Below are 15,471 nucleotides of genomic sequence, written 5' to 3'. Positions count from 1 at the left end.
GGTAGACCTTTGGGTCCACCTCCTCTTAGTCTCTTAGCCTCTTTCTTTCTTTCTTTGTGAGCCTCATTCAAAGGCTTTTCTCATCTCTGTGCCTGCATTTGTGACCAGGCAGAATGTGTGAGCACAGTTCCTCTGAGATAGTTAGAGGTTGGGGGGGGGGGGGGGCCCTCAGAGGAGCTTTAGCTGCATGGACCTCTAATGCACTCATTCTGTATTAAGGTGGGACCGCCTGCTGGTTATTTTGAAGGTGGTACTGGGCTGCTGTACCAGTGGTCTAACTGGGTTCTGTGTGAACACAGTAAACATGTAGTGCAGCTGCAGTGGAGTCGAACTGTCCACATTCGAAGATGCATAAGATTTCTCTGGGCGATGAAACGATCAGATGGAGTCTCGTCTTCTCGGGTGTGTCTTAACTCTGGTCAAGGGGATGTGAGTAGGTGTGCATGTTACCTTAAACCTGCAGCAAGCAGCAGCAGCAGAAACAAGTTCTGAAAACAATACTCATCAGCCTTTAAGTTAATACGTAGAACTTATTAGGAAACAGTCGCTTCGTTGCACATCCAGCAGTTACAGCACAGCAGTGTTGTTCATCTGGAGCCGTGTGTCCGTCCACCTGCTGCAGAGCAGGTAATGGGCAGTGAGTTCTCGGAGCTTTTACACTGAAAACATCAACCTGATGCGTCCAAAAATGATGCTAAGAGAACAGTGAGAGTGGATTGAAACAGTATATTTATGGACCAGACAGCTAATTCCATTTGTGAGGTTACTGCTCTCTGAGCTGAGTTATCTTAAATATCTGTATTCATGTATGAGGTCGTTTAACAAGTTCACTGTTTAATTAAGTCATCTGTCTGGCAGTACACTAAATGTTTTCAGCCATCCGGCCTTCATCAGCGCATTCAAATGAAGGGATCAGGTAAGCTAACAGGTGAACGTGATCATCAATCACTGTGACTCCACCCAAACTGGACAAAGTAAATCACTGCTATGCAAGACATTTTCCAGGAGCCACATCAAGCTGTTCATTCACCGGCGTGAACGAGGAAAACAGTTTGATCGTCCTTCCTGTAAACCTGGTTGGAATTTGCCACCCAGAAAAAAACCTTTATCGGAGTGCGACCTTCTCTTCTTTATGAATAGTCCAGATGGCTAAAAAATGAGCTGAAACTCACTAAAAGCTGGCGAAAGCCGAGGTCAGATTTGGGCGATAACTTTGGTTTCATCTCTATGAGCGACTTGTTTCACGCTGAGAGCATCAGTCTGCAGTGGCTGCCGGGTTGGACCTGGGCTTTCCTTTGCTTTTCTATTTGTTCGTTAATCTGTATTTTCCTCTCTATGTTATGTGTCCTTGTGGGTTCCCCTGTTGTACTGCCTTTACTTACATCTGTCCCAGTACATAAGACAGTTCACCATAATGTCGTATTAGATAGATGATTGCCTTTATTCCATGCATGGCATACACTAATAGTAATTCTCTTAAATAAAAAAGCATTTCTATATTCAAATTCAAGACCATTTTTATCGATCTGCTTTCCAGTGGCAAATATGATATTTGAGATTAATGGCAAATAAATTCAAGAGAATAACTCAATATGCCACACACTTCAACAAACATATCGTACACCAGGACAAACACATCATGCTGCCTCAACCAAACATTTAAATACTAATCGAGCCCTGTTGGTTAAGGCGCTCAAATAACAAACTGAAAACATTTATAATTCTTCTAACTGGAATAATTTAGCTGTAGATTGTTATCAAAATAACATTAAAAAAGGCTTCTTTTTTTTAAACAGACCAACAATAAATGACTTGAGAAGAATTGAACCAGACAAACGTGTTGATACTCCAATGCTGAATACTTCAGTTTGTGTTATTTTACTGCATCATCCCTTCGTGTGAAAGCTCTTTCTCTGCTCTCAGAAAGCCAAAATGATCCAAACACAATATCTTCAGACAAGATCACATAAATTGCACATAGCATATAAAGTGTTTCATTTCTGAACAGGTTATACTTTCACTTTCAAAAAGTAGCACCTACTCGTACAAAATAATTACTCATATAACTACTGATATGAAATTCAAGGTGGAATAAAACAAACTACTGACCTTTTTCTCTAGAACACCGTTCACCTTTCATTGCATTTAATGTGATCGGTGAGTTGCTCTAGGCAGCAACACATTTATGTACATTTACATATAAATGTCAGCTGCATCCATTCAAACTGACACGATGCAGTTTCAGTTTCTTGATGATATTTGGACAAAAAAAAAAATCTTCTCAGGGCGCCGGAAGTGACAAAACAAAGCTCCAGTCAGGAAATAGATGCAATGTTTTGGGGTGTGACGGCTCATCAGTCCCCTCTGTGTCATGAAACAGTGCATGCATGTGATCTCGTCGATGAGTTCAGCTCTCCACTGTCAGTGTTCGGCGTGCGGGCCGTCATACGAAGCTCTCCTCCATGTTGGAGCACAGCAGGAAAGAGTCGACTAGCCGCGGTTTGATCAGCTGCTGGTGGTCGGCTGCCTCGATGCTGTCTGGACACCCTGCTGCCAGCCTCCTCAAGGCAGCCTGGAGACACACACACACACACACACACACACACACACACACACCCATCAGTATGCATGTGCAAAGACCACAGAAAACACAGACATATGCATTATCACATCTGGAGATCATGAGCTACTCCTGCATGCAAACACATGCAAATATATATGTAATCACACATGCATACATCTGAGGCAGAATTGTAAGTGCGCACATTTAATATAGTTCAAATAAAAAAATGTTTATGTGCCTGCAGTTTTATAGTAAACAGCAACAAACTGTAGCGAAAAGGTGCTAAATTCAGTCTGACCAGAGCAGCTGATTCAGTTTGTTTCTCCCACATCTGTAATCTGTGTGACATCTCAGACTAATTCAGGTAGGAGAGCCTCCAACATTTACATTTAAAATTACAAATGATCTGTGAAAGCTCAGCGTCCTTTGAAGGTAAAAACTCAACACCTACAAATGCTCTACTTAACCCATGGCTGAAAGGATAAAATAGAATCACATTAATTTGAATAGACTGACGAGTGTGGTTACAGCGAAGAAGAGGGCATTTCTGGGTGCAGCGAGGCAGCCAATTAAGCCCCTGACCATTATGCGCTTCAAATCCCGCCATTGGCCCTAAGATCTGGTCTTAATAATTATGATCAGAATGAGAGAATGATAAAGTGCGAGCCGGGATATTATTCATGATATGTACATATTTAAACATACAGCGTTTGAGATGATGTGCACCGGTCAGCTATCTCAACATGGCTTAAAGATACCGAGGTTGTGATGTATTTTCGATTTTCAGATATTGCCCTGTGGATGTAATTAAATTGGACAGTCATTTGGCACACTGACGTTTCACATGTAGGCCTGTTGTATAATTCCCCCAGTTTGTGCAGTATATCAGAGAGCAGCTGAGAATATATAGCATTTTAAGGGCACAGCCGGTTTGAATGCTGGAATGACACATTTGCATTCAGAACATGGAATCATTTACACGTGTGTATGGGTCTGCACACACACACACACACACACACACACACACACACACACACACACACACACACACACACTTCATACCTACCAGGCAAGCGACCAGCACTGAGTCGCTGTTATTTCTCTCAGTAGGGGAGCGACACAGTTCAATAAGACGAGGAACAGCTAAAGACAACAGAGATAAAGTTCAGTTACGAGCTCGTCCCATTCTTACACATCGATCTCAAATACAAGCAGCGAGCTGTTTGGTTCTGACTAATTATTTGATTTTACTTAATTTTTCAAATACATATCAGCGTACAGTGTGTAAAAAAAAAGCTTTCCATTTCTATCTTCTGTTATAGAGAATAAAATATGTTAATGTCCACTCATTAAATTATGGGATTTCATAAAGCATTCACAGAGAGCTGGTCCCCTGACACAAAGCGCTTCAGAGCATTTGCATATTTGAAGTGTTTCTGTCCACTGATAGGACGATGACCTCTGACCTGTGAGACTTTTTATTTCTCCTTATTGTAAATAAATATTCACAGTTCAAGAGGACGCTTATTAGACATCATGTCCAGTTCATGGTTTTGTTGTCTTTTAGTCTTTAATTACACATGGAGTTCCTCAAGGCTCAATTCAAGGTCCACTTTTGTTATTGTTATGTTTAGAAATCAATTTTCCCACGTTTTGATGCTGATTATCATTTAAATATGTACGTACATGTACAAAAAGTGTACCAACGTTATAAGAAAGCTGAAATTCTGCGCTACCTTTTAGCTGGATGGCTGTTTGGGCCACGTCAGCGTCTCTGCTCAGACGGGCCAGTGTGACAGCGGCTTTCTGCTGAACGCGCTCGCAGGCGGCGCCCTCCGATGGACTGGAGGAGGACGGCTTTTCTCCCAGCAGCAGCAGCAGTCGCTCAACTCCTAAAAACAGGATATATAGTACAGATTAGCCGGGCAAGACATCAAATGAGGCACAGAGAGGATCAGAGATTCAACAAACAGCACATTGAGAAAGAAAGACATCAGATGAAAACAGGAATCGGACAAACAGTAAATTCAATAAGAGCAACACAGGAACCAAACACAGGAACCAAACACAACATCAGAGTCTGAAGCTCCACAGACATAAAATTACACAAGACTCAGACACAACAAAGTGCTCGGGTGAATTAGAAAGGAGCCAGACATTACAGACATCGCTGTCAGAAAGGATTTAGACCAAGAGTGCAGGAAAAGAGGCCGGTCAATAGTCCAGAAACACTCAATACAAGAAAGAGAAAGAGAAAAACAGCACAGTCACTCAGGCCTTCAGGTGGGTGCACGTAATTCTTCAGGTTTTTCTACAATCTCCCGAATCTCCACTTCAGGACAATTGAGGGACAGAGACTACAGCAAACTGACTTTGAAATACACTGTGCACCCTGTAAAGGAATAAACAGTTTTGGCTGCTCACTCTGTACTGACTGAGAGGGAGCCGGTCCATACTGAAAACGTATGAATCTATCATGTACCGTACAATATATGAAGGAAGGAAGAGACAACGGAACATGTTCTACAGGATGGTCTCACATGTAAGAGCGGAAAACAGACACAGTGAAAACGAAGAAGAAAAACATGAAAAGAAATGAACATTAAAATGCGAGACAGCTGTTTCAAAACATTTGCATGAGCTCAGCGGTTGATGTTTTATTTAAGCTCTTCCAGGCTGCTTCACAGATGTTATCTGATGCTGCCATCGTGAGGATTAAAGAAGAATCACAGATTTTTCTCGCATGTGAATCAGCTCACAGGCATTGGTGAGTACTTAAACACCAGTGTTGTCAATGACATGCAACATTCAGTACCAATAGATCACCTTGTTCCTGCAGGACTTCAGAGGCACACTGCTCTAAGACTGACAGGTTTGCCAAGATTGTCACCACCTGAGTTTGAAACAATAATGAACAAAGATAAGAAAAGATAAGATAAGTGCACTTCTATTCAAAGTCACTCATGTTCACAAACTATAGGTTTCAGCATTATCTTATTATTTTGGTACTTCTTCTATTTGGGGAGAAATAACAGCGAGAAGTGCACCTGGTCTTTGGAGTAAGGTGTGTCGACTCTCTGGCGGTCTCTGCAGGCCTGCAGCAGGATCTGGATGGCGTTGAGCTGCAGGAGGATCTCACAGGCCATGCTGTCGAAGAAGGTGATATTGGCCAAGGCTGCAGACGCCAGGAGGAAAACTTCACCACAGGAGGCGCTCTCGCACAGCTCTGAGAGGACAAGACGTCACTCATTAAGTTCAGCGGTTCTAACGCGACGCAACAACAGGCGAAATGCAAGGAAAGTACAGCTGAGGTTGCTTCCTTTAATAATAGATAGATAGATAGATCACCTCTTGCGCTTGTTTTTAGGTTAAAGCATTTGTTTTTTGCATGTTTTGTGAGTTTTCTAGAGATTTAAAGGAAGTCAATGAGGTGCTGAGATGAGGCATATTTGACACCAGGTCCAGTGTTTGTGGGTACTGACAGCAAACAAGCGTCTGTCTGTCACATCCATGTGTCCATCACAGACAACATTTTCTAAAGCCTGCAAGCTTCAAGGCTATTATGGATGACACCAAAAATTAACTGTCAATCACATCTTTAAATCCAGCATCAGTGTTTACTAGCTTGTAGTCTTCCTCTTCACTAAGTTTGCCAACACATTGCAGCATATTTTGACATGTTACCAAAAGGGGACCCCTCATCGAGAGCAGCTCTATAACACTATTAGAGCTCTAAAGCTCCACAGGGAACCTTTCATAAAAACATTAAACAAAAGTAATCTTAGTTTTCTTCACCATTACATCTCATGGTGGTTATTTTTTTTAACCTATTAACAAATCCTATCGCTCCAGATAATCCTCACTACAGTAAGTCAGAGGTCAGGTTTGCATTATCAGCATCCGTCCACTCACTGATGAGCGCGGTGACGATGTCGTGCATGCTCTCCAGGAAGCTGGCGAGGTGCTGTGTGGACGTGTGGTGAGGTGAGGTGATCTGAGCCACGACCGCCGCTGCCTCGGCCCTGGCTGCTTCCACGCTGCTTTCATCGGTCAAGATGTCGGCCAGGCACAGGATCCCATCCACCTACACATCAGACAACACACAGAGCATCAGGCACCGTCTCATAACTTATTATAATGATGAGGAAAACAACAGGGATAAGTCAGACGTGATGGTCAGGGACCTGTTTTCCCTCATGCTCCTGTCATTTCAGACCTGCTTAAGTCACCACGAATACAGTCTTGAGCACAAGAGGAATGTGATCTTCATGCAAATACTGTCTATAATAATCATAGTAATAATAACTTTCTCTGGGATGTGTCTGCAGGACTAATCGCTGAACTGAACTCTCACTTTACATTTCTCAACACTGCAGGGATGACAGACCATCTGCAGCATCACTGGCCCCGCAGACAGTTAAGTGTCCATGGCTGGAACTCGCAGCTCTGCCCGTAAAGCCATCGCAATTAAAACACACCACTCTAATTTAATGGCCACCTCCAGGCTGAGAAACTCTTGAAAATCTGGCTGGCATCGAGTTAAAGAGGAGCAGGAAGTCCTCCTCTGCCTAAAGAGGAGTGTAGTCATGAGTATGAGGTCATGTTTTTCTCCTCTTTGTGTTTGAGTTTGCTTGGGTGTGTGTGTGTGTGATTTGGTGGAATAAAGGCTTTGGGAGATAATGGAGCTGTAGAGCCCATCTTCATCCACTTGGGGGCAGTATTGCACAGTTCATACAAACTTTATTAGAGCTGCTGATAAAGTCTTGCGTAAGCTTCAGGGTTGACCAGCACACACTCTGGAAATTATCCATATCATCAATTAAAATTCATAGTCATAATCTGCAGGACTGTGGGTTCCAGGGTGGCAGCAGACACCTAAATTGTGCCCTGGTGAAAAATCCATTACCTGACACATCAGAGGCATTTTGTTTTCTTTATTGCAGTCACTTGTTAATCACAGCCATTACGGCTATCATTTAGGTAAAAGGCAGATTAGTGTTTTAATGATCATCCACCATCAGCCAACACTCCTGCAAAGCAAAGTTTAGAGACAAGCACCCAGAGTGAGGCACACCGTCAGCTCTCAGCCAGCCACACCTGTCAGTCTTATCCGCTGACGAGCATCAGCGCGCTGAGCTTCACAGGGCAATTCCCTATTTTTGTCTCCGTGGACGTCAGCAGCACTGTGCCAGCGCGACCCACTGACGTGGAACAATCCACTCTCCGCACCCCCGTTCATCTACCGTCCCCCCCTCTGTCTCCCCCCCGTCCCTACCTGCACCTCCTCCTCCCCTAAAATAGGATATTCCCCAATTCCTCACTTACCGTACACCGGATGCATCTCATTCAGTTTATTGTCAGGGCCAACGCCAAAGAACTTTTCTGCATTTTAAGAGTGATACAAAGTTTACGATGCCTGCTCACTGGAAGTTTTTGCTTGATACCATCTTCTATTAGAGATTGTTTGTAGTTTTTAATCCCATAAATGCTCTCTTCCTTACAATATGGCAGCCTGTGACTGGGCCCCCAGAGTGGGAAGCCCTGCTGGAATTGCACAGAGCGACAACACCATCGAGCACTACTGCAGACCAGCGCATGTCTGCATGTCAGGACTGTAAAGCTGGAGATATACTCGCTTTTAACTTTGCTTTGATTGTCCTGCATCAGTTTGGAGCTTTGCTTGATATTAACACCATGTGCCTGCAAGGTGTATTGCACACATGAGCTGTAGGGGCAGTGTCAGGGCAGCATGGGGATGTGACACGCGGGGTCAGGGGTCAGCGACAACAGCGGTGCAAGATTTTAAAGGCAAAACCATTCCTGCTGTTACCCAATGAGTCATTGCTGCTGCAAAGTCATAAGTGTTGCCATGTTTATTGGGTGCATCATCCAAATCTGGAAGTTGTATATAGTCACATTTCTCTGGTCTGCCCTCTAGTGGAATCCTCCAGTGCTCCAGAAAAGCAGCATCTTCTTTAGTCACAGTCACCTCCAGGCGACCGTACCTGGACTGCTTCTGTCTGCTGTGTGCGCCGTCAAATGATGCGACGCGGCCTGTGCTGCAGTCTAGGCTGATCATTTTACATCTTCCAGGCTGAAGTTAATCTTTTTCCAGTGCAGCCTGGTGTAGCTTTTCACATAAAAACCCCTCAGTGAGGCAAACTTTTAACTTTCAGCCCATGTCGCCATCACCAATCCTGCATACTTTCCGTGGAAGTTCTTTTTCTTTGCACATCTTTTGCAGCTGTGTTCATAATCAATACTCTTCCCATTCACCATTTTATGATTACATAACATCTCAGTTGGGGATAAAGCTGAGAAGTATGGAGTATATCCACCAATGAGCAGTGCAGACGCATGCCGGCCCCTTTTCTGATCACCCTTCAACAGTGACAGTTGTGTTTCTCAAGCCTGAGCGATCGCTGGCGAGCGCTCGGCAGCGTAGACTTGCCTGACAGCCTCCCCTCCGGGACGAGGTTGCTAATCTGGGGCGGACTTTGGTTCCTGTTAAAGAGTTTTCACACTCGGATGATTCATGCTGTCCCAGCTGCTCTAGATGTGAACACAGACACCGCTGTGGCATCATTATTCACCGGAATCAGGTTATATCTGTCTGTCTGTAAACGCTCGCTTGACACAGGTGCGTCTGTTGTTTATTTTGGTTGAATTCTCGATAGAGAACAAACAAGGACCAACAAAGAAGGATGTATCGTTAGCTTTCTCTCTTGCTGTCTCACCGTCTTTCCTTTATGCACACACAAGCGCCGTGAGATGTCTGACCTGTAAGCTCAGCGGTCAGGAGGCCCCACATAACGATCTCATCTCTCACTGTACATCATGACTCATCTTTTTGTGCATGTACTGTATTATTCTGTCATCACAAAACAAAAAAAAAAACATGCTTAACCTACAGACTGTACGATGCTTATTTTCTGACTGTCTCCTCTTATAAATTATACAGCTAAGATTAATGGCGGCCCCCCTGCCCTGATGTAGCTGAACTTGGTGAACTCATTCATGAAAATTTAATCAAGTAAATAGAACGCTGGAGAACTCAACTACAGCAGTCAAAAGTTTCCCAAAAAAGCGAGAGGTGCCACATGTAACATCAATTATTCATTATGAGACACAAACAGAAAACACTGGTGCTGTTAAGATTGGATGCCAGTTTCTGGGGTAAAACCACCTGCAGCATGTGTGTTAACGATAAATAATCAAAGATTCCTGACAGTAATCAACAGGGCGGTCATGAAATGTCATCTTAATTTTGGTCTTAAGCAGCACCAGCAGCACTGGTCTCATGTTTAAATGGTAATTATACCAAGGTACTGTAACCTGACACCAATGTGTAGACATTTTAAATTGTGTTTAAACTTATCATAAGGAGTAGACGAGTTCACTGCCCAGTGAAGAAACAAAAAAGGCTTTTTTTCCTGGCTAAAACCTTCACTTAACTTCCATCATCGCACACTTTGTTTCTGCGCGGCCAAACCTCCGGCTGGCTCGTATTCACCTGTGAAAACAAACCAGCCTCGCAGTCATAACATGGGATGTGAGAGCACGGCTGAACGTGCACAGCACAGAAGGGGAGATAGACTTCACTGCTGCTGGGAAGAGGAACAACTGCCTGTCTGAGCTACGACTTCAGCTGATCACTGTAAACATAATCTGTCTGGACTGGACGGAGCCAAGGTATTTTACTGGAAGTACTGTACTTACTTGAGATTAATGTCATCTCTCTCTCTCTCTCTCTCTCTCTCTCTCTCTCTCTCTCTCTCTCTCTCTCTCTCTCTCTCTCTCTCTCTCTCATATCCACATACCCATTCATTACAGGAAAATTTGGATTAGTGCTTGTGTGCCATATTACTCCCCTTTTTATATATTTTTACGTCCAGCCACGATACAGCTGTGTTAAATGAAGTAAAGTTGTCCTCTTTGGTATAATGTGCTTGGGTTGGGTTGGACCACACCCGGCTGTGAACTCGGCTTTCATTTACACACCCGTAAAGTTTCATGACTGCACCATGCACAGCTGTGATGTCATCACACTGACAGTATCTTCATACATAATAATACAACTGAATTTACTTGTATCAAATAAATGTGGTGGAGTAAAACGTTGAATATTTGCTTCTAACTTGTATTTTGGTAAAAGCATGAAAATACAGAAAATGGAAAAAAAGTAAAGTACCTCAAAACTGTAGAGTGCTTGAGTAAATGTACTTGGTTACTTTCCCCCACTGGCAGTGTGTGTGAGAGGTTCACCTTGTCCAGCTGGCTGATGCCCTCCTCCACGCAGCAGATGGAGGCCACAGTTCTCAGAGCGTGAGCGTAGAGGTCTCTGAAGCGGTCCTGCCTGCAGATCTTAAACAGGGCCACCACAGCGCCTTCCTGAGAGGGAGACAAAGTAATCTGACGTTTAGAAAAGCTCTGCAGTGATCCATAAACATGCTAAATGCAGGTTTCAATTCAGAACGTCCTGCAACGCAACATGAGCCCAACTTGCATTCTCATGGGAAGATTTAGGTTTTATTTATTTGCCATTCATCCTCTGTAGGTTTTCCATCACAACTCAGAACAAAAAGGCGGTTTTGGATTTAGAAAACAACTTTCAGGGAGAGTACAGCTCTTTGGAGACTTTCACAGGCTGAAATTAGGCTCCAAATTATACACCGTACGTCACAGTCAGCTCTTGTCATGAAGCACACATGATTGTGCAAATTGATGGATCAAATTGCTCCTTGCTAGACATTTCTGTGAGAGCCAACAGGTCCCGCAGATCTAAGCCAATAGCAGCATGCTGGTTTTGAAAGGTCCAGGAGACCCAAATGACCGATGGGTTTGGGCAGCTTTACGCTGCGAACCTGCCAAACACAGAACCTATCAAATAGCTCACACAATCTGTCATGTCGGATAAAAACGGCCAAAATATACATATTTCATGGAAAGAAAACACTGAGCAGAAAAAAGATGATTTCTGGCCGTAATAGCTGAGCATTTTCTGTTGGATTGTGCTCGGTGTAAACAAACAAAGAGGCTCCTGTATTGGCTCCATGTCTACACTAAAGCCCCCCCCCCCCCCCCCCCGGACAAAATACACTTGCAGGTATTGAGTTGTATTCAGCGTGCAGATAGATAGAATTACCTGGAGGAAGATGAAGCCTGTAACTACCACCATTATCCTAATAAGGCCATTATACTGGGCTGGCATGTCTCATATGCTGCAAAGGCCATGCTGCCGGGGCTTGGAGAGAATAATCATCCTGCCCTGCGGCCTGACCGCTCTTCCCCGTTCGCTGCCTACGCAATATTGTTCCACCGTACCTGGAAGAGCAGCCGAAACACCGAGCGCAGGTTTTCACTGAACCTTTTGAAACTCCAGAGGAGCTCGCAGGCTGATTCCAGCTGTGTTTGGGTCGTGATGAAGAGGCTGCTGATCTGGTCGTTTTTCTGTGACGCAAATGTTGTTTTAGCTTTTCGAAAATAAGTCTGTGGAGACTCTCCGAATGGTCTCAGGCACTTTTGAACTTCAGTTCTTTGGTTTTAAATGATTATTGTGTCATATTTTGTGACTTTAGAAATTAAAAAGTTTAGTTAGCTTAACGTTAGCATGTATAGCAAACATACATATGGAATCTGATACGTGTTTGTAAAGGTTGTTTCAGCATTCAGCACTTTGAGACTAGCGCCTGCTTCCAAATGTGTGCTAACTTCATAGCATGCAGCTGTCCTCCTTCATGCACTCTAAATGAGAAATGGACCAGAGTGAAGAAACTGCAGCCTGACTTCTATTCAATCATCAGTTTGTGGTAGAAGCATTTTTCTGTTTGTTTCATCTTTGCAGACATTCTCCTGCTTCGTCTGCCTCGTCGGCCGTTTATTTCCCTTCCTCATCAAACGACTTGCAGTTCTATTTTTTTCCACTGACTTGATCCTGATTCCTTCAACGAAGCCCGTGGAGCGCATTTGTTCTCACACTCATGCATATTGGCAGTTGCTGCACTAACATAATCATGTGAAACTCGACTACTCGTCTAAAAATGCATCTCTATCCGTGTGTTTCCGTGTACAGGCCTACACAGCGTGTAATTTCTTTCCATCTCATCATTTTCTGAGCTGAACTCTGGTCTGTTGGACTTGCTCACACTGTGCCTGCAGTTTCTTCAGTTGCAAGAGGTTGCAGGCAAAACAACACTTTCATCCAAACAGGGAATAAGAGAAACAAAGATTATCCGATGCCTTTGTGTGAATCTTAATAGACATCATTTGACACATTTGTTCTAGAGTATTTCTACCCTCATAGTCCTGATGACTTATTGCCGCGTCATGCTCTCACAGCCTGCAGTCTAAAGCCGTCACTGTTGGAAGAGCAAGGACACACACACGAGGAGCCTGCCAACATGGGCCCACTTAGATCAGTATGCATCATGACAGCAGGTAAACACTGAGACAGCAAACTCGCTTGTACGTCATGACGCAGTCGCTCTCCAATATTCCAGCTGCTGTTTGATTTATGAGGTGTCACACGGCTCTGCGTTAAACACTGTCAGCTCATACATCATTTCTCTTCTCAGAAATCTCGAACCTGGTCTTTTCTGCGTGGAGTTTGCGTGTTCTCACTGGGTTTGTTGCTGCTTCTGTTTCCTTGCAGAGCCCAAAGAGACGTGAATCAGCTGAAAATCTGAATCTGAATGTGTGAGTCTTATCCCTGTGATACTAAAGAAAAGAAAATGACTTTACGGAGCAAGTGTTAAGAGGCTTTTTCAGATATATATGCGGAGCATTTACTGTGTTTGTTTTATCATTATGAGCGGGTCATCAACTGAAGGCAGACGTGGATGATGTTTGACAATAATTAGCATGATTTGCTCTGACCTGCTTGGTATACCAGATGGGTTCGGTTCATTCAGTCGTGATGATGTGAGAGTCTGATTCTCAATTACAGAAAAGTGCTTTAAGGAGCCACAACCTGTGGTAGCATAAACTCCACACATACATTATGAGGCACATGAGCGTAAAACACTCAATATGCTTTGAAATCAACAGATATTGTAATTAGGGAAAGAGATGAGAGATGGTACATCTCACATACCGAGTCTTTAATTAATGAAATGTACATTTTTAAAATGCATGATTTATTAAGCTCTCACAGAAAGTTTCAAATAGATTATCTCTCTCACTTTCCATAATCGGTTTAAATCCAATTTACTGCACTGCTTATTTGAAGTTGCTGTAATCAATACTTGTAACTTTATAGTTATGGCTCTTAAGCGTTGCAGCTGTTTTCAGTAGAAAAGCTCTGATATGGGGTTATGGGTCCTGCACCAAAGCCAGATGTGTCGCTCAGGAGAGCAAAACGGAGCGAAAAGGAGATTTATGTTTATATGACATTGATCAGGTGGCAGGAAACATTGCTTCAAATGAACGCTAACGTGTTTGTCATATAAACTTTGTACAAAGATAGTGTGCCAAAGTTGTGCTTACAGCTACACAACCGAAAAATCAAAGAATGCAGCTTTTAGTGCCAAAATTTAGATATTTCTAAAGTTTGACAGACTTCGAAGTATGAGTTTGTCGATTGAATTTTAATTCTTGGACAAAGCCCAGGGGATGATTTTAAGACCTAACATCAGCCCTGCCGTGCAAGTTGATGCATTAGCAATGAATAACAAGCAAAATGGACAAAAGGATCTGCTGCTGTCATCATGCAAGCGTGATGGATGCAAATCACAAGTCACTACTTGATCATCACACAATACTCTCACTGTCCCCTCAGACCGCCTTCAAATGTCTGGTATCCATTATGCTGCTCAGCATTGTTAAAGTCTTCCCATCTGCGACAGAATAAAACCAATGGGATGAAGCCTAAAGTCTACAAATCCTATTTAACCCTGTTTAACCCTGGATACATACACAGTGATTCATCTCTATTTATCATGCCGCCTGCTTCACTGCCACACATCTAACGTGCCTCTCCGTAGACAGCACATCACTCACTGAACACTGTCTATCAGCAACAACACTGGTAAAGAGATGGAGAAGGCGGAAATGGCGCCCAAATATTTAATTGCAGTTACTCAAAACAAGTGCATGAGTAAAGCCAGCCGGCTGCGGAAAATGATAATGAGTGAAGAGCTTGGATATGAGCCAGCAGATGTGCACTACTGTAAAGAGTGTGCATGTGACAGTGTGACAGACAGACTGGAGCTGGCTAATTAATTCAGATGGCAGGTGGAGGATGTTTTGTATTGGGTATTCATTAGCAGCCATCGGCAGGCAGGTTTCCTTCAGATGCTCCTCTGAGGGCTCGGCCAACGGCGCTGCAGAGGGAGTTAAGTAAGGTGGTGCGGATTGAAAGGTAAAGACGCCTGAGCGACCTGCATTTGTGATCAATGCTCACTGCTAATGGGAGCTGACAGTATTGATCTGACAATCTGGCAGTACGGGAGGTGTGTGTGTTGCTCTGTGTGTGTCCGCCATCAGGATGAGTCTTATCAGGAGTATCCTGGAAGTAGTCAGCTAACTAATGTCCAATTGAGACTTGCTGTCTGGTCTGTCTTGTCTTATCTCACAGGGAAATAGCTTTTTAGAGGCATGTATAAAGAGATAGCTGCCGGTCTGGATGATGAGCAAAAGGTGGAGCTGATCATAACAGGGGTGTGTCTAGCATGAAGCAGGGGTTGGGGATGTAATGTCAAATGAAGCTGCCCCTGCCAAAGAGCGGTGGGAGGTCTGTGTCAACCTCAGAACACAATACATCATCTGCTGACTCGTCACTGACGTCAGGATCTCCAACCTCTCAGACACCATCGAATGCGTCAGTGGAGTCGGGTTCATCTCAGCCAGATACATTTCAATGCATGTCGGCGGCCCCAGTCTTGAAATGAATCTCCACCCAAATGAACAAG

The 15,471-nt window shown here is 43.7% G+C and overlaps 1 protein-coding gene across 1 annotated transcript in view; it reads right to left on the bottom strand.

The window, feature by feature from the left end:
* Nucleotides 1–1,454: 1,454 nt before the first annotated feature.
* Nucleotides 1,455–15,471, bottom strand: part of insc (INSC spindle orientation adaptor protein) — a 43,021-nt gene continuing 29,004 nt past the window's right edge. Inside the window, exons 7-13 of the mRNA XM_076733498.1 lie at nt 10,829–10,954; nt 6,476–6,647; nt 5,611–5,789; nt 5,390–5,456; nt 4,300–4,455; nt 3,630–3,706; nt 1,455–2,572 (exon numbers count right to left, since the gene is read on the bottom strand). Of these exons, the coding sequence (XP_076589613.1) occupies nt 2,444–2,572; nt 3,630–3,706; nt 4,300–4,455; nt 5,390–5,456; nt 5,611–5,789; nt 6,476–6,647; nt 10,829–10,954 (906 nt within the window). The 3' untranslated portion in view covers nt 1,455–2,443. The remainder of the gene's footprint in view (nt 2,573–3,629; nt 3,707–4,299; nt 4,456–5,389; nt 5,457–5,610; nt 5,790–6,475; nt 6,648–10,828; nt 10,955–15,471) is intronic.

The sequence above is a fragment of the Chaetodon auriga genome, chromosome 6 (assembly GCF_051107435.1).
Source record: "Chaetodon auriga isolate fChaAug3 chromosome 6, fChaAug3.hap1, whole genome shotgun sequence".
Lineage (NCBI taxonomy): Eukaryota > Metazoa > Chordata > Actinopteri > Chaetodontiformes > Chaetodontidae > Chaetodon > Chaetodon auriga.
This window is presented reverse-complemented; position numbering and strand designations above follow the sequence as displayed.